This window comes from Saccoglossus kowalevskii, chromosome 6 (assembly GCF_978046115.1).
Source record: "Saccoglossus kowalevskii chromosome 6, keSacKowa6.1, whole genome shotgun sequence".
NCBI classification, from domain to species: Eukaryota; Metazoa; Hemichordata; class Enteropneusta; family Harrimaniidae; genus Saccoglossus; species Saccoglossus kowalevskii.
Genome location: NC_140646.1, coordinates 35,881,206 through 35,908,989, shown reverse-complemented (window position 1 = coordinate 35,908,989; position 27,784 = coordinate 35,881,206). Strand labels below are relative to the sequence as shown.

At 36.3% G+C, this 27,784-nt stretch overlaps 1 protein-coding gene across 6 annotated transcripts; it reads left to right on the top strand.

Moving 5' to 3' along the window:
• Positions 1-162: 162 nt before the first annotated feature.
• LOC100375756 (copine-8-like) lies at positions 163-26,245 on the top strand. Of its 6 annotated transcripts, none has more exons than XR_014929729.1 (18): positions 163-294; positions 4,681-4,721; positions 5,923-5,969; positions 6,577-6,680; positions 6,830-6,869; positions 8,544-8,623; positions 9,176-9,236; positions 11,124-11,227; positions 11,333-11,479; positions 11,837-11,912; positions 12,465-12,627; positions 16,935-17,116; positions 20,098-20,225; positions 20,306-20,408; positions 21,258-21,328; positions 21,472-21,529; positions 23,268-23,341; positions 23,995-24,058. XR_014929729.1 is itself a non-coding variant. In XM_085500467.1 (18 exons), exons 6-18 carry the CDS (start codon positions 7,440-7,442, stop codon positions 24,226-24,228), a joined length of 1,491 nt encoding a protein of 496 aa, XP_085356593.1. In that variant the 5' UTR covers positions 220-294; positions 4,681-4,721; positions 5,923-5,969; positions 6,577-6,680; positions 6,830-6,869; positions 7,321-7,439; the 3' UTR covers positions 24,229-26,245. The 6 variants fall into 6 exon arrangements, 5 of the variants coding, with proteins under 5 accessions (XP_085356590.1, XP_085356591.1, XP_085356594.1 ...); XM_085500467.1 differs by lacking the exons at positions 8,544-8,623; positions 21,258-21,328 and adding exons at positions 7,321-7,523; positions 8,394-8,470 and having other exon boundaries at positions 220-294; positions 23,995-26,245; XM_085500464.1 differs by lacking the exon at positions 21,258-21,328 and having other exon boundaries at positions 23,995-26,245.
• The last annotated feature ends 1,539 nt before the right edge of the window (positions 26,246-27,784 follow it).

Sequence of the window (27,784 nt, the reverse complement as noted above, 5' to 3'; positions counted from 1 at the left end):
AGTCTGGTGAGATTATTGATTGTAGATGTGCAACTACACTGTTCTTTTCGCAATGTAACTAAGTATATGATATATACACGTTCCCCGAAACCGGTGAGCATGAATCATCATGGAGTTTTCCGTTTGATTGCGAAACGTAGTACCCATGATGCAATGCGACGTGTTATAACCAGGAAGTTGGTCTGTACCAAGGACGGACAGTCCACAGAAGGTAAACATGGCGAATCCTAGATTTTCGATGGATCCTGGTCAGGCAGTGCCAGCAACGAAAGTCGAAATCACTGTATCAGCCAGGTAAGCGATTGATTGACGCCAGCAGTGCACTGAATAGTTAGTGCTACGTAATTGGGCGTACGATGATGGTGGCTCGAAATTTTGTATTCACGCCACGGTTAATAACCCGTACCATATATTTTTAGTTATCGTGACGCATAGCATGGCTTGTATTAAAACAGCCAAATATATCTGTTTTGTATGTCAGCTACTTTCCATGTAGACTGCTTCGTGTCCGAGCTCTGACGGTAAGTGGATCTCATCGATGAGCGTACTTGTTGCAGCACGCATTGAGTATGTGTAACAACCTTTATTGATATCGTATCCCTTCTGGGATCTAGATTAGAATACAATAAGGATATAAGGAACAATAAAATACATAAGTAATAATAATAATAAAAAAGAAATAAATAGTAATACTGTGAAAATATTATTATATAAATATTTTTTGGTGTTATTTTGAGGCAGCTGGTAAATTGCTTTTCATGAAATTCTCTCTTTTAGTGAAACAGTCGCTGATAAACTTGGCAATTGCTTGGACGGTTTCAGAATTTTTGTTATTGAGAAGTGCTTTCAGATTACCGGATAAGTTTACGTTTTCAAACAAAGCATCTCTTTCAAATTTGTACAGGTTACAATTGAAGAGAAAGTGTTCTTCATCTTCAATTTCATTGGAGTCACAGACAGGGCATGTTCTATTTGAGATATCTATGTTGTGATATCGCCCAACTTCAATCTGAAGTATGTGGGCACTTATCCTCAGTTTAGTCATAGATGATCTGTGGATGGGGTTTTTAATAATTTCAAGGTATTTTTCAAGTGCAAAATCAGTTTTCAGCTGTCTGTAGGTACGAAGTTTATTTTTGTGATTAGTGCCTTTATTGTCATTATGCATTGTTTCTGTGCAGTGTTTCTCAAACATATTTTTTAGTTTTTTTTGTAGCTAATGGGATAATACAGTTTTTTTCGCAAACATCACTAATTTCTAAAAGGTTCAGTAATTTTGTTATGCCTGTGGTCCAATTACTGACGTTTTCTTTGTCCAAATTGGTGCCAAGTTTGTAGGCCTCAGAGATCAGAGTGTTTTCATCCATGTTTTATTTTCAGCCAGTAATTAATCATACGTTTGATGCTTGAGATGATAAGTGGATATCTTCCCAGTTCAAGTAAACATGCCAAGTTTGTGGCTTTACAGTTTACTTGTAGTAGGTACTTACACATTTTGTGATGTAATTTTTCCATAGGCAAGGATTGTTTAAACAAGTCTGTTGAGTGCATATTAATAATATCGCTTTCCCAGATTTCACTACAGTAGAGTAAAATTGGTTTAACCATAGCATCAAACAATTTCAGATGTGTTTTGATTGGGATATTTGGGTCTGCATAGAGTAATTGTTTTAGTTTAAAAAGTGCCTTCATTGCTCTGTGACTAAGGTCTTCTTGAGCTCTGTTCAGTTTACCAGTAGCATTGATTTTAACACCAAGGTAGGAGTATGATGAGACGTTTTCCAATTTTGGGCTATTAATTTGAAATCTGAACTTGCTTAGTATTTTACCTTGCTTGTTAAAAATGATAATTTTTGATTTTGACACATTGATATCTAGTTTCCATTGTTTGCAGTATGTTTCCACTGTGCGTATTGCATTTTGCAGACCATTTTTAGATTGTGATAGAAGGAGGAGGTCATCCACATACATCAAACATGAGTATTTATTTAGTGAATGAGATTTGGGTCACCCAGATTTGACCTGTAAACAGACAAGGCCTAAAAAAAAAAAGGTGTGTTTCAGGTAACGAGCTAGAAAAAAATAGGTAGGGTAGGTCGGATTACTTTTTTTTTTATTAATCTTTTTTTTTGCATTCAAACAATTTCGACAAGTTGAAATACAATTTGCTGAAAAAATATAATTAGCATGAATATATTTGGGTCTTTATTCAATACCCAAATATTATTTGAATTTATATTTTGAGATGATAAATCTTTATATTGGTCAAAATTGCTCACATTGGCAACTGATATTAGTTAGTTTCAAATTACTGACACCACCAAGATATCAAGTATCATACTCAATGGATCTTGTTGATCTCAGAATTCAAAAACAGCCATTGAGGACAATTGTTGATACCTAGTTCAACTGAGGCCAACTAAATAGAATGTGAAAAAAGACAAGTTTCAAAGATGTTCAAGTTTTATTCAAGTTTCCATGTTCAATGTTCATTTATTTTTCATAGGGTCTCGTGCAGCATGGGAGATACCCTTCACTGGTGCATGCAGCTTATCTTTCCTTGATACAAAATGTATACCTGCTGCATTCTTTACGTCCGAACTGTAAACAAATATTAATTTACCTACAACTTGCAAGTGTGTTGTTTTTAGGATATAAAAAATATATAATTATGCTATTCTAATTTTTTACAGTTGTATAAAATCAATTAAAAAAAGACTATTTATAACATTTATTGCTATAAAACACACCGTTTTTACATTAAAATAAAATTTGCAAATATATATAGGTACACATAAATACGTCAAATTCCCGGAATAACGAAGCCTACTTAATCTTATAATTGGACAAAATAATTTGTAGGCACTTTATATTAAAATTTAATGGATTGTCAAATTCAGTTACAAATTAAAAGTAACTCATTTATATTTCCTGAATACAGGTAAACAATAAATACCGAACGTTATTTATAAGAGCGCCATAGTTTATACACGTACTTTGAGGTTTTGATCAATGGTAGAGACTTTTTCTTAGTCGAAGCAGACATCAGTACTTCGAATTGATTTTACGTCTATGGCGATGCGGGTTCTGTGCATTTATCAAGTTTCGAACACATCGTGCTGTCCGGCTCAGGGACACAAGTGAACTTTATGAATTTAGTTCCAAAAGAATTGACAACGCTCGACACGGGCGATTTGAACATCGAGTCCGTGTTTCCGATTTTTGTTCACGGCCCATGTTCGTTCTCTGCTAACGCAAACTCACAGAACGATTGTCCCGTACATGCGTAGAAATCTTCGAAATCCTCAAAAGTTTCAGTTGTTAGAGAAATAAACGACTTCGATGTCCGAACATTGTGCTTTGAACATACATTTTTTATCGCACAAACGACGACCGCACTTGCACTGGAGGCGGCCATTTTGGAATCTAAAAATAGGTAAAATGGTGGCACGTGATGTGGTATGCGATCGCTGATTGGCTAAAAGACGCATCATCGACCACACGTTTCCAAACACCATCGGAAGTCGGGACGAGAGACAAAACGTCATCATCAAATAGCAATTTTTTTTTTTTTTTTTTAATTTAAACTGTGCAATAAATTAAAATCTTATATATGTTGAAAAAAAAATTAGGATCAGGACGTATTTTTAGGTAGGGTCGGGTTACCGGAAACACACCCTTTTTTTTTTCGGCCCAACGGGAAGCACCTGTATTTTTTTTTTTCATTGTGCAAGCGCCGTCGCCGTCAACGCTTAGCGTTATTCATACTCTTGTTACCTGTTTTTTCAAAACGTGCTCATTAGCAAAGACATGAATGGATCTCCCATACTCCGTTTCACTATGGGGCTAGCTCCATGGTTTCACAGAATGTGAAATTCGTCTTGTAATTACGGCACTGCCAGTTAAGCCTAATCTCACAACAGATTTACTTTCTGGATTAAAATTACAATGGATAACAAAATATAGATAAACATTGTAGATAACATAAACAATAGTGTCCCATGATTCTTTGGTGCAATCCCTGGGCATGGAAGGTTCCCTTTTAAAGCGTGGCGGTCGTCGTGCTGCCCATGTGCAACAGTTGTGTTTGTGATTTCCCCACAGTCTAATGCGCTCTTACAATAGAAATCACAAGTATGAGGTTTGACCTGGGCGCGACTTGCACTAATTACCACCCGTGACTCCTTTGATATCACCCAAAAAAGGCTAATTAAAGCCTAATTATTGACGACTACTACCCTTTAATTTCAATTGACCAATGTCCCTTTTGTGAAAAACCGATTTCACTGATTGTATAATGTGAATATGTTTATAGTATGAAGAACAAAATTAAATTTATCGTTGGAGCTCATAGATATGTTTTAGTTTATGTATAACTTTTATGGATTATGTTATTGTTATATTTAGATACAATGTATAGTGTTCAGCCAATCACATGGTTTACCGCTCAATTTTGTTTGTTACAATCTGTCACTTTTCTGGTTGTGCCACCATCATGTTATTTCTTAGTGTTCGGAATAAAACTATCGAATGGTTAACTAATTCGCATGTCTGAGTCATTTGCCTGAATCAATTGTATATAGATTGTGGCTAATTTGTCATAATTTTAAAAGGATGAGTACTGAAGTTAATAATTTTTTTCTCTAATTAATATTATTGTCTAATTTTTTCATTCAATAGGAATCTGCTTGATATGGATACATTTTCAAAGTCAGACCCAAGTAAGTTTTAAATTATGTTACGTTAATATTAGTAAATTCTTCTGAAGTAAAGCGTATTTCATCTCATACATGTATCATGTTACCAAAATACCTCACATACAACAAGTTCCAGTGTATGTTTACATGGTTTTCATAAAACCATTCAAATGATGTGTGAGCCATTGTTAAAGGCCCAGGTATACTATAAATACGCTCCTAAACAATAAGGATTATTTCCTTGCTTGTCACGCTGTAGTAAACAGCTCCAGCCAAGCTCCGGTAAAAACGTGTTTTCTCAAACTTACAGGTCGATTATGTCGTGCCAAAGTGGATGCATGTGACTATGAATATCACAGCAGTGACTGTGTGTAGTATTTATGACAATAAATTGTGTACGAGCTGAGATTTTGGCGGATAAAAGTAAAAAAACATAAACCGGGGAAAGGGATGCGCGACTAATCTTGAATAATTACTACTGTCAATCAAAGTCACGTGATGCTGGACCGCTGAAACAGGATGCGTCATAGGCTATGCAAGTGATTAACAACACTCATTAGAATAGCCACACCTCCAATTCACACTTGCCCGGGGCAAGTGAATTGGGCCTTTAAGGTAGACGCCTACTCATAAATTAAAATACCCAGAATTTATTCATTTTGCAATAAATTGTACTTCAAGACAATATTAGGATATTGACCTAAAAAAAGTTGGGGGTCACCAGCCTTTTTTTTCGAGAAATTGATGGTTGTATTTTAGTGGAAAGTCGCCATTTTGACACTATTATAACACTTTTACCATAGGTTCCTATGGCAGAGATATTATGCCATATATCAAAATCTAACCTGGTAACATAGGCTGAAAAAATTATATATTGTTAATGATGGAGTAGTTTTTGTTGTTCTGAATTATTTAAAAAATCTGGGTTCATATTCATAACATATTCTTTGTTCACACAACAGTATTCTATTGAAACCCAACAGCCCCCTCAAGCTGTTGTTGAACGACATTTTGTACAATGAATTCCTATGACTGGTGGATGTGCATGTATTTTTTATACACATGTTTTGACTGCATCACCCAACCCCACTCCACATTTGTTTCCAATACCTTGTGCTTTAGATTGAAAGGTGCACAGGTAGTTGTATGTATTTTGCAATATCAATCAACAAAATCAAACTACAAGTGAATGTTTTCACAATGTGTATTTTTTTTTTTATTTCAGTGTGTGTTATGTTCATACAACCTATGGGAACTAAAAACTTTGTTGAGGTGAGTGGTTTGTAAATTATCTTCTTTCTGCACCTCTTTCTTGGTTTGTTTCACTTTTTATCATTTTTTTTTCTTAAATGAAACTCTAGCCTGACAAGTTCGCATGAGTTTCACTCCCCTCAACATTTTTTGTCACTACCTATCAAATTGCAGGAACGCAATAGATAGTGACAGCCATTGTAAAACACAATTTTAGTGAATGCTTTTGGTAAAAAATCCTATTTTTGACTATTCCTGAAAATATATATATTGCTTTGATATTTATATGTACACTCCTTGAAAATGGATTCACTAATTTCTGTAGTATTTCTTTCTCATTATATATCAACAGCAGAGCTATATCAGCTGACAGGCTGCTGGTCAATTCAAGAATTATTTTTGAGCCATATTTGAGTGTGTTTCAATGGAAATAATAAGTTCAACTTTTCATAGTATTATAATACTATGTGTCCTCTTGAAAATGTTGACTTTTAATCAAAAAGAGCTTGAAAAGGTGCATATCACGTTTATAGTACTAAATCACTTTTGAAATTCAGACAAGCAACAGCATTGTATGTACGTGTTTGTGATGTTCATTATAACTATATTATTTTAACTTGTTCCTTAGTTTGGCAGAACAGAGGTGATATGGGACAACCTTAATCCTGATTTTGTCACAAAATTTGTATTAGATTATTTCTTTGAAGAAAGACAAGAATTAAAATTTGAATTGTAAGTACAGTTTATACTATGTATATCATCGGCAAACAGATACTTTTACACTTATAGAATACATAATATTATAAATTTAAAGTAAATTTTCATGAATTGGCATATACATGGATACGATGACCTCATTCATAAAAATATTATTTTCACAGATATGATGTAGACTCAAAAAGCAAAGACTTAAGAAAGCATGTGAGTGTACTATTACAATAGTGTTGTATATTATGATGCATGAACACAATATTCATGGTTTTTAATGGCAATCAGAATTTTAATTGTACCATTTTTAGCTCTGCTGTTGACTTTGTCCAGGGGAGCTTATCATATGAGTGATTGTCCATCGTTGTCGTCCGTTGTATATGTCAATGTTTTACTTTTTCGACTTCTTCTTGAAAACTACAAGTCTGAATGTTTGGTGTATATGTACCTTGGGTAGACCTCTCTCAGATTTGTTCATTTTGTGATGATATCTTGAATTCTCTAATTTTGGTGAATATTTTAGTCATTTTTGGTAAAAAGTGATAAAGTTCGATTGCTTTGATATTACCTATATAGGTACCACATGTGGACCTCTCTCAGATTTGTTCATTTCGTGATGATATCTTTAATTTTCTAATTTTGATGAATATTGTCTTTGTGGCAGTGCAGGGAGGTCAGGAGAGACGGTGCAGGGAGGTCGGGAGAGGCGGTGTGCATCTCGGAGATACCGGGAGTGTGTGTGGCGGTGTCGGGAGAGATGGTGCAGGGAGATCAGGAGAGGCGATGTGCATCACGGAGATACAGGGAGTGTGTGTGGCGGTGCAGGGAGGTCATGAGAGAGACGGTGCAGGGAGGTTGGGAGAGGCGGTGTGTGCACCATGAAAATATCACACATGTAGCATTCTATATTAACTGTGTGTTTTATTTACATTGAATGTGTGTTATCACTGTGTTCATACATGTGCATTGTTTACTACAATTTGTCACTACACCAATCATATCAAACAAAATCTCATTTATTAAGCATTATTCAGGTCCACTTTCAGCGCAATGTAAAGTAATCTGTTTTGATTAGAAAACTTAGAATAAGATTGTATATGTTAATGACGGGTGTAAATCTATAATTATATATTTATACCCAGAATCCTTTGTAACAAATCTTTTTGATAATGGGTTAAATAACAATGTCACTGAGTCAGTAACGTTGATTAGAATTTCCCATTAATACAAATAAATAAATTCAAAAGTTTTGTTTTTGCAGTCTTTGAAGCATAAAATTCTAATGTGGAAAATGAATTAACAAACTTTTACTAGTATTTGAACACATTGAAGTATTGCTTGCTAATTTAAAAAACAACAACTTGAAATTGAAGTATGAGCCTGCTTCTCCGGAATTACTTTCATAATTAGACCACAAAAAAATTGTTTTATTTAGGAGGTAATTGTTTTTTTTAGAACAAAACATAACATTTTTGTTTTTGTGGTTGAATTATTAAAAGAGTTGTATCATCATTGGCAACAAGTTTGTAGAATTCAAATTGTCAATGGAGTTAAACCAAACTTATCACTATATAGTTTCTCATAATATGGGTGGTCCAACTAATAGAGGGGTCTTACTAATAAAAAGATTACAGGGATACATACGTATACTTAAATATCATGGAATAAATCTTACTAAAATACAAACAACCAAACAAAGACTAAAAGTATGACATCTAGCTTTGTTTTGACCATCAGGACTTTCTAGGTGCTGCAACTTGTGCCCTGGGTGCAATAGTTGGATCTAATGGGGGAAGGATGACTTTACCTCTCAGGTAAATGGAATGTTCCAATTACTTTCCCATCATGCAACATCTGACCTTATTGTTTGAATTTGTACTTCTATAGGACTTCATAGGATATGTACAAGTTAGTCTGGGTGAAATACTTGGGAGTGGAGGGAATGTACAACACTCACTCATCAGGAGGTAATAAATAAACATTTTAGCGAGAGAGACTCTTGGTTATAACAATGTTTATGCCAAAATATAAGTCAATCTTTGCCCTGCAGTTATCAGCTTTCGTGAATACATTAGTACATTCAAAATAAATTCAGATTAATTAATATAATAATTTTTAAATATGCTAAATGTGGCAATCTAAAATAATGGCAGCTGACTTAAAAAATAAATTTAGAATTTTTATTATATACTGGTAACGAATGTGTTTATCTGGAACACTGGAAAAGAACACCCATAGGCAGTGTTTCAGCACTTGGGTGATCTTTCGGTGCAGCCAAAACAAATACAGTAAAAAACAAAAAATATTGGACTTTGGTATGGTATTAAAGTATGACCTTACTATTATAAAAATAAATTGGTGCTCAAGATTTGACACTACTAAGTGTAAATCAAACTTAAATATAGCTGTATGTAAAATGAAAACAGATTTAGAATAGATTACAAATACACAAACATGGATGATTTTATAATATAGCTCTGTTGTTTTAGAAGCAATGATTGAATTCTTTTTTTTTTCAGTGGTCTTGCCAAGAATGCTGGTACTATCATTTTACAATGTGAAGAGTTATCTGACTGTAGGGTGAGTTGACATTAAGTGGGTTGTGACCACAGTGACTTTCCAGCCTCACAAAATAGCTACTAGCTTGTATGCAATGTCATCTACATATTAATCTCACTAGCTGTGAAAATATTCTCTGCACTTTCTGGTAATCAAATCTTCCATGTACATATGTCATACATTCATATTATATTTCAATATGTTAGATAATGAAGCAAAGTTTATATATATTATGGGCAACATACATAATTATAGAACTGGCAGTTTATATTAACGAAAGTGCCATTTTCTAAACCAGTGCCAACAGTATATTTATTTTCTTCGTTTCCTTTTTTGTTTCGTTTCTTAGAATAGCATTTGACTATGTTCTATTCAAAATGAATAATGTCAATAAAGTTATTATTAATAATAATAATTATTATATCACCAGCTTTTTTTTACTATTTATTTTTGTATTTAGGAACATAGTTTTCTGTTGCTATTTAATTTTTCTGAAAATTGACAAACGTTAATTAATTAAATTGGAATTCAACAAGTTAACAATGTATAAACTTTGACATATATAGAATATGACAGAACCCCCACACCCTCCCCGTGGCTTTCGTTGCGTATGGAAGTTATTTTTATGAGTGATGCGGTGTATCCTGCGGCCGTACTTTCACGAGCGAAGCGAGTGAAAGTACAGCAGAATACACCGCATCTCGAGTAAAAATAACTTCCATACGCAACGAAAGCCACGGGGAGGGTGTGGGGTTCTGTTATTATTACATATGTTCCATACTTGATTATTTTGTATTAAAGAAAGAACGTGCAAACCGGGATGGAATTTAGGTCGGGGAACCCCATTGCCCATTAATATGTTCCAATATAAGTGTTACGCCCTAGCAGCGCGTGTCAGTGTAGAACGCGCCCGGAGAACGCGTGTCACTGTTTGTTTGAAATTAAAATAATCAGGCGTCTAATCTGAGTCACTGTCCGAATAAATAACTCGTTGACGTTTAGTTGGGACCACGGCAGAACCAGAACTTGAACTGGACGACTATGATACACAGTTTATGTTGAAGTTAAAAAAAAAAGTTCCGCCACAGAATTGTGCATTGGCAAACATGCCGTGCAACTGCGGTACGACACTGACGGGATGACTTTTGTCGACAGCGGTTGTCGCTGAGCTGCACGCTACAACTTCGTGTGTGATGTTGCTTGCTGGTCGTGGATTGACTGAGTCTTGATTACCGGTTAAAATGTTGCTCTTTTGGCGTTGGTAATTTTTATTTGGAACTGAGTAACGCCGCAACGTCGCCAGCAGAAACCTGGTATCTCGATGCTGATGGTTGCGGCTGCATAGTAATCGCTGATTTTACTGCTGGTGGATCTTCTGAGAGCCCTTCAAGGTTTATAAAACTCAGTTTCCAGGTGGTCAATATACATTAAGTTCTCCCAATCGTAGTATTCCATGTGATGTACACCTGACATGCCAAAAATGTTGTTGAACGATTTGAACTGGATAAAAATAGCAGACGAAAATGTGTTTACAAAATAAAAATAGTTCGGTAGCCAATGAAAATACCATGTTCATTTGCATATAGACCGTGAAAATACCAAAAACATTATTGCATGGGTGATATGCAAATTAGTTTGGGCCAAAATAAGTGACTGCCTAAAAGTATCATTACTGTTGTTCAAATTTCATTTCACTCGGCAAGTATATTCATGTACCCCAAGGGGAAAATATCATACTTCTAAATATTGTTTATTTCGAAAAACTGTACTCCAGAAGGGACTACTTTGTTTGCTCTCAGACCTCATTTGCATATGGGTTGTGGAAATACCGATTTTGATTTCAGGGACGAATCAAAATAAACTGCAGTACATATGTAATAATATTCACTATTTTTGTTTCCCCCACAGGATTTAGTGACAATGCAGTTCAAAGGAGAAAAACTTGATAAAAAAGATTTCTTTGGTAAATCAGATCCATTTCTGGTGTTTTATAGATGTAATGAGGATGGATCGTAAGTATTTTTAAAAAATTGTCCAACCTAATTATCAATCATAGATTTGTGTTCTTGACTCTGCACATTATCCACTCTGAATATACTGTGAAATGATTTTTTCAGGTACACAATTTGTCACAAGACCGAGGTGATTAAAAACACATTGAATCCTAATTGGAAACCATTTAGTATAATGGTTAGATCACTATGTAATGGTGACTATGATAGGACTATTAAAGTGGAGTGTTATGACTGGAATAGTAGTGGCAGGTATGTGCAATAGTACATCACTTTTATTATTTTGATTTAAAATTTTGTTTTCTCATTTTAATGTTTTCAGAACTTTGATGGCTACTCATCTCACAATGCACATGGACAAAACAGATGCATTCTATATTTTATTTCCACATCTGAGATAGTACATGAAGTAAAATATGTTTATTTTTTGGGGGAACAATATACACATGATAGAAAATGCTTTGAGAAAATATCAAAATATATAAACTTTTCCGAATGGAAATAAATATTTTTCTGCATGATTCCAAAAATGTCCTGGATGCATATTTTTTTTATACCTCAGTATCTTATTATAATAACCAAGAAATAACCAGTTTGATTTTGTTGTAGTCATGAAATAATTGGTGAGTTTACTACTAGTCTACGGCAGTTATCACAAGGTCCAGGAGCTGGAAACCATTATGAGGTCAGCAGTTAATCAATCCACTAAATAACACCAAATATTAATGTAAAGTACTAATTTACGCATTTTGTTAATATGAATTATAAAGTTAGTTATCCTTGGAGTAATACCAATAGACTGTTTTATCATATCCAATATGGATAAACCCAAGTACAAATCCTTCTAGTGGTACACCAAAACTGGGCGGACTGCTATCCTGATTTTGTGTGCTATAGAATCATTGGAGAAACCAAGCTACTGGCCAAGATTCATTAACAAATGAATAAAACTTTGTGAGAAACTGTATTAAGAATCTTGTGTTCAACTGAGCCTAGTTGATCCTGGGATAGCACATTAAGTTTCCATAATGTGATTATGCCAGGAAATGATCTCAATCCTTGTCATGTAGAATATGCTTTTTGTGGCAAAATGTGCTATATACCAAGAGAGTGAAATGTCTGTCACCTGCCATCAAAATATTTAAGCTTTTACAATTATAGTTTTATGATGGAGAACAATTATATTTTCTTCAGTGAATAATACACGTTGACATGACAGTATTGTTGTATTCCGTAGTGTGTTAATAAAGTAAAACAGAAAAAGAAGAAGAGTTATAAGCATTCTGGCATGATTACATTACTGAGTTGTAGTGTGGAACCACAGCATTCATTTTTGGATTACATCAGAGGAGGAACTCAACTCAATTTCACAGTTGCTATAGATTTTACTGCATCCAATGGTAAGGGTTATTTACACAGTATTTGTTATTTGTCTAGTTGATGTCAGATTGGTGAATGCATGTTTGGAATGCAGAACACAATGCATACCACCAGTACACAACGTGCAGTGCATACTATGAGTAGGCGATGTGCAGTGCATACCACCATTAAGAGATGTGCAGTGTATACCACCAGTAGGCCGTGTGCAGTGCATACCACCATTAAGAGATGTGCAGTGCATACCACCATTAAGAGATGTGCAGTGCATACCACCAGTAGGCGATGTGCAGTGCATACCACCAGTAGGCGATGTACAGTGCATACCACCATTAAGAGATGTGCAGTGCATACCACCAGTAGGCGATGTGCAGTGCATACCACCAGTAGGCGATGTGCAGTGCATACCACCATTAAGAGATGTGCAGTGCATATCACCAGTAGGCCGTGTGCAGTGCATACCACCAGTAGGCGATGTGCAGTGCATATCACCATTAAGAGATGTGCAGTGCATACCACCAGTAGGCGATGTGCAGTGCATACCACCAGTAGGTGATGTGCAGTGCATACCACCAGTAGGTGATGTGCAGTGCATACCACCATTAAGAGATGTGCAGTGCATACCACCAGTAGGCGATGTGCAGTGCATACCACCAGTAGGCGATGTGCAGTGCATACCACCAGTAGGAGATGTGCAGTGCATACCACCAGTAGGCGATGTGCAGTGCATACCACCAGTAGGCCGTGTGCAGTGCATACCACCAGTAGGCCGTGTGCAGTGCATACCACCATTAAGAGATGTGCAGTGCATACCACCAGTAGGTGATGTGCAGTGTATACCACCAGTAGGCGATGTGCAGTGCATACCACCAGTAGGCCGTGTGCAGTGCATACCACCATTAAGAGATGTGCAGTGCATACCACCAGTAGGTGATGTGCAGTGTATACCACCAGTAGGCGATGTGCAGTGCATACCACCAGTAGGCCGTGTGCAGTGCATACCACCATTAAGAGATGTGCAGTGCATACCACCATTAAGAGATGTGCAGTGCATATCACCAGTAGGCCGTGTGCAGTGCATACCACCAGTAGGCGATGTGCAGTGCATATCACCATTAAGAGATGTGCAGTGCATACCACCAGTAGGCGATGTGCAGTGCATACCACCAGTAGGTGATGTGCAGTGCATACCACCAGTAGGTGATGTGCAGTGCATACCACCATTAAGAGATGTGCAGTGCATACCACCAGTAGGCGATGTGCAGTGCATACCACCAGTAGGCGATGTGCAGTGCATACCACCATTAAGAGATGTGCAGTGCATACCACCATTAAGAGATGTGCAGTGTATACCACCAGTAGGCGATGTGCAGTGCATACCACCAGTAGGCGATGTGCAGTGCATACCATCATTAAGAGATGTGCAGTGCATACCACCATTAAGAGATGTGCAGTGTATACCACCAGTAGGCGATGTGCAGTGCATACCACCAGTAGGCCGTGTGCAGTGCATACCACCATTAAGAGATGTGCAGTGCATACCACCATTAAGAGATGTGCAGTGCATACCACCAGTAGGCCGTGTGCAGTGCATACCATCAGTAGGTGATGCGCAGTGCATACCATCAGTAGGTGATGCGCAGTGCATACCACCATTAAGAGATGTGCAGTGCATACCACCATTAAGAGATGTGCAGTGCATACCACCATTAAGAGATGTGCAGTGCATACCACCAGTAGGCCGTGTGCAGTGCATACCATCAGTAGGCGATGTGCAGTGCATACCACCAGTAGGTGATGTGCAGTGCATACCACCAGTAGGCGATGTGCAGTGCATACCACCATTAAGAGATGTGCAGTGCATACCACCAGTAGGCCGTGTGCAGTGCATACCATCAGTAGGCGATGTGCAGTGCATACCACCAGTAGGAGATGTGCAGTGCATACCACCAGTAGGCCGTGTGCAGTGCATACCACCATTAAGAGATGTGCAGTGCATACCACCAGTAGGTGATGTGCAGTGTATACCACCAGTAGGCGATGTGCAGTGCATACCACCATTAAGAGATGTGCAGTGCATACCACCAGTAGGCGATGTGCAGTGCATACCACCAGTAGGCCGTGTGCAGTGCATACCACCATTAAGAGATGTGCAGTGCATACCACCATTAAGAGATGTGCAGTGCATACCACCATTAAGAGATGTGCAGTGCATACCACCAGTAGGCCGTGTGCAGTGCATACCATCAGTAGATGATGCGCAGTGCATACCACCATTAAGAGATGTGCAGTGCATACCACCATTAAGAGATGTGCAGTGCATACCACCAGTAGGCCGTGTGCAGTGCATACCATCAGTAGGCGATGTGCAGTGCATACCACCAGTAGGTGATGTGCAGTGCATACCACCAGTAGGCGATGTGCAGTGCATACCACCATTAAGAGATGTGCAGTGCATACCACCATTAAGAGATGTGCAGTGCATACCACCAGTAGGCCGTGTGCAGTGCATACCATCAGTAGGCGATGTGCAGTGCATACCACCAGTAGGTGATGTGCAGTGCATACCACCAGTAGGCGATGTGCAGTGCATACCACCAGTAGGCCGTGTGCAGTGCATACCACCATTAAGAGATGTGCAGTGCATACCACCATTAAGAGATGTGCAGTGCATATCACCAGTAGGCCGTGTGCAGTGCATACCATCAGTAGGCGATGTGCAGTGCATACCACCAGTAGGAGATGTGCAGTGCATACCACCAGTAGGCGATGTGCAGTGCATACCACCAGTAGGCCGTGTGCAGTGCATACCACCAGTAGGCCGTGTGCAGTGCATACCACCATTAAGAGATGTGCAGTGCATACCACCAGTAGGTGATGTGCAGTGTATACCACCAGTAGGCGATGTGCAGTGCATACCACCAGTAGGCCGTGTGCAGTGCATACCACCATTAAGAGATGTGCAGTGCATACCACCAGTAGGTGATGTGCAGTGTATACCACCAGTAGGCGATGTGCAGTGCATACCACCAGTAGGCCGTGTGCAGTGCATACCACCATTAAGAGATGTGCAGTGCATACCACCATTAAGAGATGTGCAGTGCATACCACCAGTAGGCGATGTGCAGTGTATACCACCAGTAGGCGATGTGCAGTGCATACCACCATTAAGAGATGTGCAGTGCATACCACCATTAAGAGATGTGCAGTGCATACCACCAGTAGGCCGTGTGCAGTGCATACCATCAGTAGGCGATGTGCAGTGCATACCACCATTAAGAGATGTGCAGTGCATACCACCATTAAGAGATGTGCAGTGCATACCACCAGTAGGCCGTGTGCAGTGCATACCATCAGTAGGCGATGTGCAGTGCATACCACCAGTAGGTGATGTGCAGTGCATACCACCAGTAGGCGATGTGCAGTGCATACCACCAGTAGGCCGTGTGCAGTGCATACCACCATTAAGAGATGTGCAGTGCATACCACCAGTAGGCCGTGTGCAGTGCATACCACCATTAAGAGATGTGCAGTGCATACCACCAGTAGGAGATGTGCAGTGCATACCACCAGTAGGCGATGTGCAGTGCATACCACCAGTAGGCCGTGTGCAGTGCATACCACCATTAAGAGATGTGCAGTGCATACCACCATTAAGAGATGTGCAGTGCATACCACCAGTAGGCCGTGTGCAGTGCATACCATCAGTAGGCGATGTGCAGTGTATACCACCAGTAGGCGATGTGCAGTGCATACCACCATTAAGAGATGTGCAGTGCATACCACCATTAAGAGATGTGCAGTGCATACCACCAGTAGGCGATGTGCAGTGCATACCACCACCGCTTCAGAAAAAAATCACAATTGCTACAATGACAGATTAGTTTCTGCGAATCTCCACTCCTTTTTGCTAGAAACATTTTGATGGTTTTAACCAGAACAATAATGGCCAAAACCTAACCTAACATCGATGGAAAGCATTTGGTCTAAAATGATATATTACTTATCATGCTACAGCATCTACGTACAAAGATATTGTCTGATGAATATTAAAAAATCGCTTTTGTTGACCCATTTTTTCCATGCTAATGACATGGAAAAGTGAGATAGGGTAATTCAATATTCTAATTGATACCCATTTGTCCATGTGTTTCATATGAGATAAAAATCAGTTATATACAATAAGGAGGATTGAATGTAGATTCAGAAAATCACAAAAGTAAATTTTGATAAAAAAACATGGTCTCATCCCTACTTTTTGTGCATCAGTGCAGACGAAAACATTTTCCTATTTGAACAAATTCCTTTATCATATGTTTTCAATTCCCAGGTAATCCCGTTCAGCCCACCTCTTTGCATTACATCAACCCATACAACCCTAATCATTATGAAAGAGCTCTGAGAGCAGTGGGTGAAATCATCCAAGACTATGATACTGATAAATTATTTCCTGCTCTTGGATTTGGTGCAAGACTACCTCCAGATGGCAGAGTTTCACATGAATTTTTCATGGTAAGTATAATTGCACTGTCAATTTGTAAATTGTGCCTTGCTTTAAAATTATATAAGCTTTGCTTCAATTGTGTGACACTGAATCTGATTGCAATCTGAGCAGTTGTGTAAATAATTTGAGTCTATTTGAAATATCTGGACACTGCGTTAGAATGTTACATGTCCAATTTGTGCATGTTTGCTTCAATCTAGAAATGCAGGTGTTAATGTATGTATGTGTGTATCCATGCAGCAACACAGCAACTGCGTAGTCAAGTCAGTATCTGCAAAGCTAGATAAGCAAGGTTCTTCGAGAAATAGTCTTTCAATAAGTTTTTCAAAAACTTGTTTGAAATACATGAACAGAGAATTACCAAATATGACTTGTCTGTAAAAGATATTATGCAAGACAGCATTCCTAATAACAGCTCTATGTAGATCACTTATGACTTGTCAAGATATACTTATTACTTGATATGTATTACAATGTGAGACCAGTGATTAGTCACCTCTAAGACATCAGTGGTTCATGATCGTCACTTCTATTATATTTTGTTAACAGTGATCTACATCTCATGGACCTAGCAACCTTGTGTTGTTTTGTAATGCATCGAACACTTCTATTCACATATACATCCGTTTCTGCATTATATTTTGGGCACATCTTTAATTCAAGCACCAATAAACGAGAACTTAAATTTATTGTATGCTTTATCTTTAAAATATGGCTTAATTGTTTCGTACAAAAATATTGTAATTCTTCCATATTATTTCTTATCAATAGATGACTATTTTACAATCCAAATTTAGTGTACTTTTTTATTTCCTTACACAATCATTTATGTCCATAATTTATTCTGTTATATCTATGTAAGTCTCGTCAATTTTTTACTACACTGAAATCTTGCAGTGGTCATTTTTAGCTCCGCTGTCGATTTTGTCGAGCGGAGCTTATTAGCTCCGCTGTCGACTTTGTCGAGCTGAGCTTATCATATGAGTGATTGTCCGTCGTCGTCGTCATCCGTCGTCGTCGTCCGTCGTCCGTGTCAATGTTTTACTTTTTCGACTTCTTCTTGAAAACTACAAGCCTAAATGCTTTGATACTTGGTGTATATGTACCTTGGGTAGACCTCTCTTAGGTTTGTTCATTTCATGTTGATATCTTTAATTCTCTAATTTTGGTGAATATTTTTGTCATTTTTGGTAAAAACTGATATTTTCGACTTCTTGTTAAAAACCGCAAGTGCAATTGCTTTGATATTACATCTATAGGTACTACATGTGGACCTCTCTCAGATTTGTTAATTTTGTAATGATATCTTTAATTCTTTAATTTTGGTGAATATTTTTGTCATTTTTGGTAAAAACTGATATTTTCGACTTCTTGTTAAAAACCGCAAGTCCAATTGCTTTGATACTACATATATAGGTACTACATGTGGACCTCTCTCAGATTTGTTAATTTTGTAATGATATCTTTAATTCTTTAATTTTGGTGAATATTTTTGTCATTTTTGGTAAAAACTGATATTTTCGACTTGTTGTTAAAAACCGCAAGTGCAAATGCTTTGATATTACATATATAGGTACTACATGTGGACCTCTCTCAGATTTGTTCATTTTGTAATGATATCTTTAATTCTCTAATTTTGGTGAATATTTTTGTCATTTTTTGGTGAAAAGTGATATTTTCGACTTCTTGTTAAAAACCGCAAGTCCAATTGCTTTGATACTACATATATAGGTACTACATGTGGACCTCTCTCAGATTTGTTTATTTCGTGATGATATCTTCAATTCTCTAATTTTGGTGAATATTTTTGTCATTTTTGGTAAAAAGTGATATTTTTGACTTCTTGTTAAAAACCGCAAGTCCGATTGCTTTGATATTACATATATAGGTACTACATGTGGACCTCTCTCAGATTTGTTCGTTTTGTGATGATATCTTCAATTCTCTAATTAATTTATTTTGGTGAATATTTTTGTAATTTTTGGTAAAAAGTGATATTTTCGACTTCTTGTTAAAAACTGTAAGTCCGATTGCTTTGATACTATTCATATTGTTCATTTTCTAATGATGTCTTCAGTTCTTTAATTGAAATGTGCATTGCTAACAGCGGAGCTATCTCAGCCGATAGGCTGCTTGTCATATGAGTGATTGTCCGTCGTCGTCCATGTCAAAAATGTTTTACTTTTTCGACTTCTTCTTGAAAACTACAAGCCTGAATGCTTTGATACTTGGTGTATATGTACCTTGGGTAGACCTCTCTTAGGTTTGTTCATTTCATGTTGATATCTTCAATTCTCTAATTTTGGTGAATATTTTTGTAATTTTTGGTAAAAAGTGATATTTTCGACTTCTTGTTAAAAACCGCAAGTCCGATTGCTTTGATATTACATATATAGGTACTACATGTAGATCTCTCTCAGATTTGTTCATTTTGTGATGATGTCTTCAATTCTCTAATTTTGGTGAATATTTTTGTAATTTTTGGTAAAAAGTGATATTTTCGACTTCTTGTTAAAAACCGCAAGTCCAATTGCTTTGATATTACATATATAGGCACTACATGTGGACCTCTCTCAGATTTGTTCATTTCGTGATGATATCTTCGATTCTTTAATTTTGGTGAATATTTTTGTAATTTTTGGTTAAAAGTGATATTTTCGAGTTGCTAAAAACCAAAAGTTCAATTGCTTTGATATTACATATATAGATACTACATGTAGACCTTTCTCAGATTTGTTCATTTCGTGATGATATCTTCAATTCTCTAATTTTGGTGAATATTTTTGTCATTTTTGGTAGAAAGTAATATTTTTGACTTCTTGTTAAAAACTGTAAGTCCGATTGCTTTGATACTATACATATTGTTCATTTTCTAATGATGTCTTTAGTTCTTTAATTGAAATGTGCATTGCTAACAGCGGAGCTATCTCAGCCGATAGGCTGCTTGTTTTACGACACTGATATTGTTTTTTTTTTGGTTTTCATTCAGAATTTTAATCCTACTAATCCATATTGCGCTGGATTGGAAGGAATACTGCAAGCATACAAGAACTCCTTACATGCAGTACAACTCTATGGTCCTACACTTTTTGCTCCAGTTGTCAATCACGTTGCCAGGTAAGGTTCTCAAACATTCAAATTACTTTTATATTAATAAGCTGTTCTGCAGATTTATTCTAATTTATTTTGTATTTTAGGTTTGCAGCAGCCCGCCTCGATGGCACGGAGTATTTTGTATTGCTGATTGTGACTGATGGATGTATTTGTGATATGGCACAAACAAAGGCAGCTATTGTTGGTGTAAGTTATATAGTTGTCCATTCACTTTTCTTCACTGCGATACAAATGTACATCTATACAGTGGTTGGTCACCATAATGGGTTACTGATGCATGTCAGTTTGTTTTGGGATTCTATTCAAAAAAGGTTACTGATAGACATTTTGTTTTGAATTTTTTTTTTCTAATCATTACCAGAACATGCATTGACCAATTTAGTTTAATAAAATAGATAAATAAGGGACGACGTCAAAAGATCGATGTCGGATAAAAAACTTATTTCTTTTAGTTTGGGGATGGGGGGTTTTGACCTCAAAAAGTTTCCATCCTACAAAAACGATTTTATTTTTTAATGAAGTCAAAAAAATCTTGGAGTATTTGTAGTTCTATCCAATCATGGACAGAAATAACCGAAAAGAGAAAAAAAAACAGAAAAATGGTTTGCTTCGAGTGTAAATCTGTGCGTCAAATAAGGTGCATTTGTAAACTCTCTTTACACCCACCCGACAACCAACTGCTATGCAATACTACTGTCCGATTATCAATTTGTATTTAATGGTGAATGTAGTCTGACGCCATGACTATTTATCAATTAAGTTTCAGTGGGGGGTAGGGGGGTTTGGAAAAAAACTAAAGGAATTAAGTTTTTTATCCGACATCGATCTTTTGACGTCGTCCCTAAATAGTGCTATATCTATGAATATTGATTTGTTGTTGTTTAACTGACCGTCCAGTTTAGTCCTCAAAAGCAACATTTGGACATTTCATCAGTGGCATACATGTATCTTGGCTTTAATGGGTTAATGATATTTCGTTGCATTTGATGATTCAAAATGGCTGTAATAATGCTGGTGTTATTTTCATGTTCCAAGTTGATACAAGACAAAGACATAATGGTATTCATATGCACAGTTTTTTCAACATGTCATCAATCATTTCTCAGGTGTGCCTGATCCACTTTCATTTAAATGTGGTGCTGTCTGTACTCGTAAACTTTAATGATGCACGTCATTTATTGTGATTTGATTCAGAATTGGTAAACCTACCCATTGCAAATTTCATATTATTGCTATCTTTATCCACCAGGCTGCCAAACTACCAATGTCAATCATTATAGTTGGCGTGGGAAACGAAGATTTTTCAGGTCAGCTTTTTAATGAATTTCTTGTAACTCCTTATCTCTATGTTTCTCTATATCTCTATGCCTTGAATATTGTCGCTATTTATGTTTGTAAATAGGTTAAAATTGGGCCAATAGGTTATTAACATAATACTGCTATAAATATGTCGATGGTTGCTAGGGACATACAAACCAACAAACTTTAAAGAAAATAATGTGTAATCGAAGTATGAACTGTATTGGTTAGGAACATTTGGTTATACACCTTTTTGAAATGGTTTCTATGGGTTGCTAGGTGTCCAAAATGTTCTTTTTACTCAGTATATTAGCATTTAATGTTTATGTTCACCAAATATTGTTGTTAGTTGGTATGTGCATAGTATTGGTTACTTTGGCCAAGCCAACCTCACATATCTGTACTAGAATAGTATGCTTGTAATAACATTTATGCATACTAATGAGATCATGTGACCACCCTCTCACTAGAATAGTATGCTTGTAATAACATTTATGCATACTAATGAGATCATGTGACCACCCTCTCATTGTAAACTAATGTACAGGAGAATAGAACACTATAATGCTATATCATGAAAAAAGCAATTTTAAACATGACATAGACATGGTTGCTAGGTATAATATCATGCAAAGCAGAACATTCACATCAACTATGAAAAAAATCGGTCATTGACATCATCAAAATTTATAGTGGTTTTTAAAAAAAAATATTTATTTAAAGAATAAGAACCTGGCATGAATAATTATACATTATCAATTCACACACCATATGTATATATAAACATATGACCTGAAGGAGTTTGACTGTCCTATAAGAACATACTTAAAGTAGTTGGACTGATAGAAAATAAAAAACTAATGACATCATCATGACAATCTGAAAGTAATCCAACCTATCAAGTACCAAACCATATTGGGCTGGTTTTTGGAAGTAACCAAAAATAGAGAAATATTGAAATTGCCGTAAAATGAACAAATCTGATAGAAGAAATCTATTCGTCATATCTTGTTCATCTACATTGTACGTAATTCAGGAAATATTAACACTTCAAAAAAAACCTGTTTTCATTTTATAAAATTGCACTTCACCCTCATCTGCTATGATAATGGAATGACCTAAACTGTGTGTGCATCAATGTAATGGCGCCGTCAAGTCTAGATTGGACAAAACCCAGTATTTTTCAATAGGTGATTTTCCGTACAATTGCGAGATCTCGCGAGATGCATGAAAGACGCGCGTCGAACGTCTGCCGCATAAATCGAACGATTTGATTTTGAACTCGAATTTCCTTATTTCGTAGCTCACACCGACCGGCCAATCTTCGACAGAAGAATATTGCTTCCGAATACCCTTACTTAATCGAAATTGCCTATCATCAAATGTGGACAGCACATTATTAAGCATGAAAATGTCCCCAAAATACTTTCGCGTTTGTCGAATCCCACGCGATGTTTGATGCCACTACGACGCTATGACCTTTGTTTGTCCTGTTTTTACGTTCGATTTCACGCATAACGCGTGATTCTCGCAATGTACGGAAAATGGTCTATTGCAAGTCATCTTGCTAACTGACTGTCAAGATAATTCTGTAAATGTTTGATCAGGGCATATTTATATTGTAGTTTTCATACAATCAAATCCTTTGTTCTCCATGTTAAACATACTATGTTGGGGTGTTTCATTATCATTCCATATACTTGCAAAAATATTTAATAATTTGATGCTGTTTTTATTTGTTCACAGCTATGGAGGAGTTGGATGGAGATGATGTCCGGTTGTCTTCACAGGGTGTTTACGCTGAACGAGATATAGTACAGGTGAGTATTGAACTACAGTTTGCTTATACCAACGACTTGGTTACCATGGTTATGTTATCTCTAATGCTTTTTCTGGAAAAATGGCTATACGTAATGTTATATTATATAAGTAATTGCATTATATGATAAAAATTGTATGTAGCATGATATAGTAAGGCCAGACTTTTATTATCCCTTGTTTCGTGAACCCGCAGAATGAACAGGAGATGAAAATGAAATAAAAATATAATTTTAATTCAGCGTAATTTCTCGCGCCCGCTAACTTGTAAAAAAATATTATTTTTATCTTAATTTTTTTACCGACCGCCACATAAAAAATCCAAGTTGCATTTTCGTGGGAGTATCATGATCAAAGTACCAAAGTCTCGCGCAGATGAGAAACAAGGTTATACATGGAATAAAATTTTATTTCATTTTTCTCTCCAATCAATGATCTCACTTACAATTCTTTGAGAATCACACAAATCTAATAGAAAAAAAGAATTAATTTTATTTATTTTTCCACCCTCATCAAAAAAATTGCCTTATAAAAACTTGCGAAACAAGGAATAAAAAAAGTCTGGCCTAATACTAAACAAAAAATGTTTTTGGGAAGGTGTTGTCATGCGATGAATTGGCATGTGTTTCAAAATGTTTGTTTATTTTTCTATCAGTTTGTTCCATTCCGTGACTTTGAAGGAGAGAGAGACCTAGTCATGAGCCAGGCACGGCTAGCTAAGGAAGTACTAGCAGAAATCCCGGATCAGTTTGTGAGCTGGATGAAAAAACGTGGAATTAAACCAAAGAAGCCATCATATCACACTATGCAGGCAACGGCACCATCACCAATGCCAAGTGCACCATCACCAATGCCAAGTGCACCAATGGCACCTAATGTATACAGATGAACACTGTTAAAGGGGCACTTCCAGTTAAGCCTAATCTCACAACAAATTTACTTTCTGGATTAAAATTACAATGGACAACAAAAGATAAATAAACTTTGTAAACAACATAAACAATAGTGTCCCATGATTCTTTGGTGCAATCCATGGGATTGAGCGGGTCCCTCTTTTAGTGTTTTAATATGAGTCTAACGATTTTCATACAAAAGATTGATTGACCTGCCAATCAATTAGGAATTCAAGATGATGTAATACATCGTGACTATATACCATTAGATATTGTATTAGAATTATAGTACAATACTCACAATTATATGTCTATTGCATAACTGGTGGTTCTAATTGCCATATTTATCTGAAACATCACCACTGCTAAAGATTGTCTGTGGGCAATGTTGCAACACCTGGGCAATTTTTAGTGCTGCAAACTAATAAATAGAGTAAGTGTTAAAAACGCATTTGTAAAAATCAAGAGTGCAAATTAATAGCAGGATACAAAACAAAATTGTGATATTCATCAGGAATTTAAAACACATAAATGACAGTAGTTAAGTTTATGTTACGAGTAAAACAATTGAAGTTCACATTGACACAATGTCGAGAAAAAAAGGACAAAAAACATCACGCTGTGTTTCGGTTCTGGGGATCTCCCAAAATATGTCCCATCACCCACTGCAATGGTTCAGATAAATACGGTAATTCCCAGTGGTAAAATAAACTAAATCGCTTCTATTATACCAATAATTTTTTCTCCATTTACGTATGTATGTGTATATGCATATAGTGGAAACGTGGATTAAGTTTAAATGATTTGTGGAGTTACTGTAAGTTCAGGATAACCCTCAGGAATCAACCATTTTTTTGAAGCTGAAAAGCATATACTACCAGTAGTATTAGGGTTAAAATAATTGGATCTTACAGACAGAATGGTTGTCTTGAAATAAAAGAATTATGTGGAGGTTTATGAATTTCTTGTATTCTCTCAAACAGACTTCCATCTTGTGTTTTGTATTGAAAATCATGTTACATTGACCTCACTTATAATTATTTCACTTCATGTACATAACTATATATTTATACTTTTGTCATGAACTAAATATTCATTCAATTAATTTGAAGTGATTTTTTGAAGTGCTTATCAGAAATAATGTGTTGTAAGTTTACAATTTGTTTTTAGTGTATTATACAATGGGCGTAATTGCAATTATCTGGTTTATTTTGAATATTATATATTTTATATTGTATAATGAACTTCACAGTGAATGAATTTGATGTCATGAATTGATGGCCTGTTTTTATCCAATTTTCATTTGGGTTTGTGCTCTATGTACATTTTTCAAGATATTGGTTAAATCTCACATAAAATTATCTTGTACTTGTGGTTACTCCTGATATTGAGAACCAGATATTAGTAATATGCTCTCCAATATCTCTCAATTAGACAGTGCAGTAGGCTGATATGTTTTTGTTTTTTTATGAATATATGAATGTGATATGCATATTTTCCTAACTTTTTCAAACAGTTTAGTATTTTATATTGCCAATATATGTATTACAATTAACTGCTTTATTATTTGGGAACTTTTATATTACATGTTATATTATTCTATAAGGGACATGAAGTAATATGTTAATACACCTAAATTTTAACCAGTATTTTTTTTTGCAAAATGTTATTGAATTGTTTCAGAACTTTTATATTCACTTGTGATTCAGTGATTGTGAATCATTAGTTTTTATCCATCCATCCATCCATTCATCCATCCATCCATTCATTCATTTGTTATTTAATCTAGATTCTCAATAGACAAGGTCTTGAGCACTGGCAATGACTTGTTAACCAGATAAGGATTTATTATGTTGATTGGTGAAAAATTACTAAATATTTACTCCTTAAAGCTATAATCATATTTGTCTTCAAGTTGAAAAACTGAAAGTTAATTTGTGGTCAGAACTATTCAAACATTTTTTCTATGACATTTTTTTATACTTTTAATAAATATGTGGATTTGGGAATAAATCATGTTATTTGTTTTCAATATTTTATTTTAATACTATCATTGTTAATATTTTATATTGTTTTTCTTATGGCAATATTCTTGTAAATGAAAACTGAATATGTTGGTAATGGTTTCATATTCTACAATACATGAATTACTGATAATAGTTAGATAATAGGTAGATAATAGTTAGATAATAGGTAGATAATTGGTAGATATTGCCTAATTTAGACAAATATTTAGATGTATTCACCTGGGTTTGATTTTGGCTCAATTGAAATGCCTGCCTCCAAGCCAACATCATGTAACCCATTATCGGATATGCTCAGCAAGTCTTAATCTATGAAATGAAAAGTCTATATGAGTTGTTTAGTCGTTGAAGCAGTTTACTGGCATTGATAGGATGCCACTGCATTTGTTAGAAAGCGTTATGTCGAAAGCTGCAATTGATCAACTTATCACATCAGCTGTTGAGGCTGATCTTCTGGATGACCTCACTGTCCCAAAAATTGTTAAATTCACTACGTTCAATTACCCACCATAGACTCCGGTCAGTCAAAATGACTATTTTGAACTGTAGGCATTAATCAGCGATTTTGCCGGTGACGGGGAGATAGAATCCAGGTCAGGGGAAGCCCCATGACCTCAAGATTCGTTTACCCCTTACGTCACGAACCCACGTGACCGAGGCCACCTGGTAGCCGTCCATCACTCTGATTTACTCTCCGCCTCGAGTGTCTTCATCCTCTTTGAACTTAATGTTGCAATCAATTCTTGCTTTCTAATTCTGTGTCAGTGGGCCCATCAAGGAGGATCTGTCTCCATGTTGCAAAATATGTCTGTTTAATTGCTGTGCGTGGTGTGTCATTGGCTGATCTAGACAAATTGGCCGGCATTACGTCAGCGAGTTGCAAGCTTTATCCTTTTCTGATAACTTAGCTGTCTTTCAGGCTGACTCAGTTACTTTGTGGACAAGTCAGCTCTTCTGAATCAAGAACAAGAGGTCTGATGAATTGGCATTCCTTGGATTCATCAGCAGTTGCTACCGGTTCCCAGTTCATCATGAGGCGGCAGCATTCCTGTGCCCTATGTATATGCTGTGGTACAATCACACAGGGGATACGGTGTTGTACTACAGGTTGGGTCTCATCATTACTGGGCAGAGAATGAAAAACGGATTACTTGATGTACTTTACCTATTTTGGTCAGGTTCTGATTTTTGCCTTGGGTATGATCTCCTTGAATCACTAGAGATTATGTATTGTAAATATCATGATTCTTGAATTTATTCTTCTCTGGGGACTATTCACTGTTTTAATCTCTGTACGTCCATGTGTATTTTGAAATGCAGGCCATTTTTGTGATTAAAAAATCATCCCAAAACCAGATCTCAGCCACGGATGGACGGATCTCGTTAAAAACTTGGTACTTACATATAGGGCCTTGATGCACTTCATTTTGTTTTTCGACTGGTAGCGATTTTTTAATGAATACAGTAATATTTCATTCTTAACCAAACGCGCCATGTGACAAGTCAGATAATGAACACGTTTTATGGC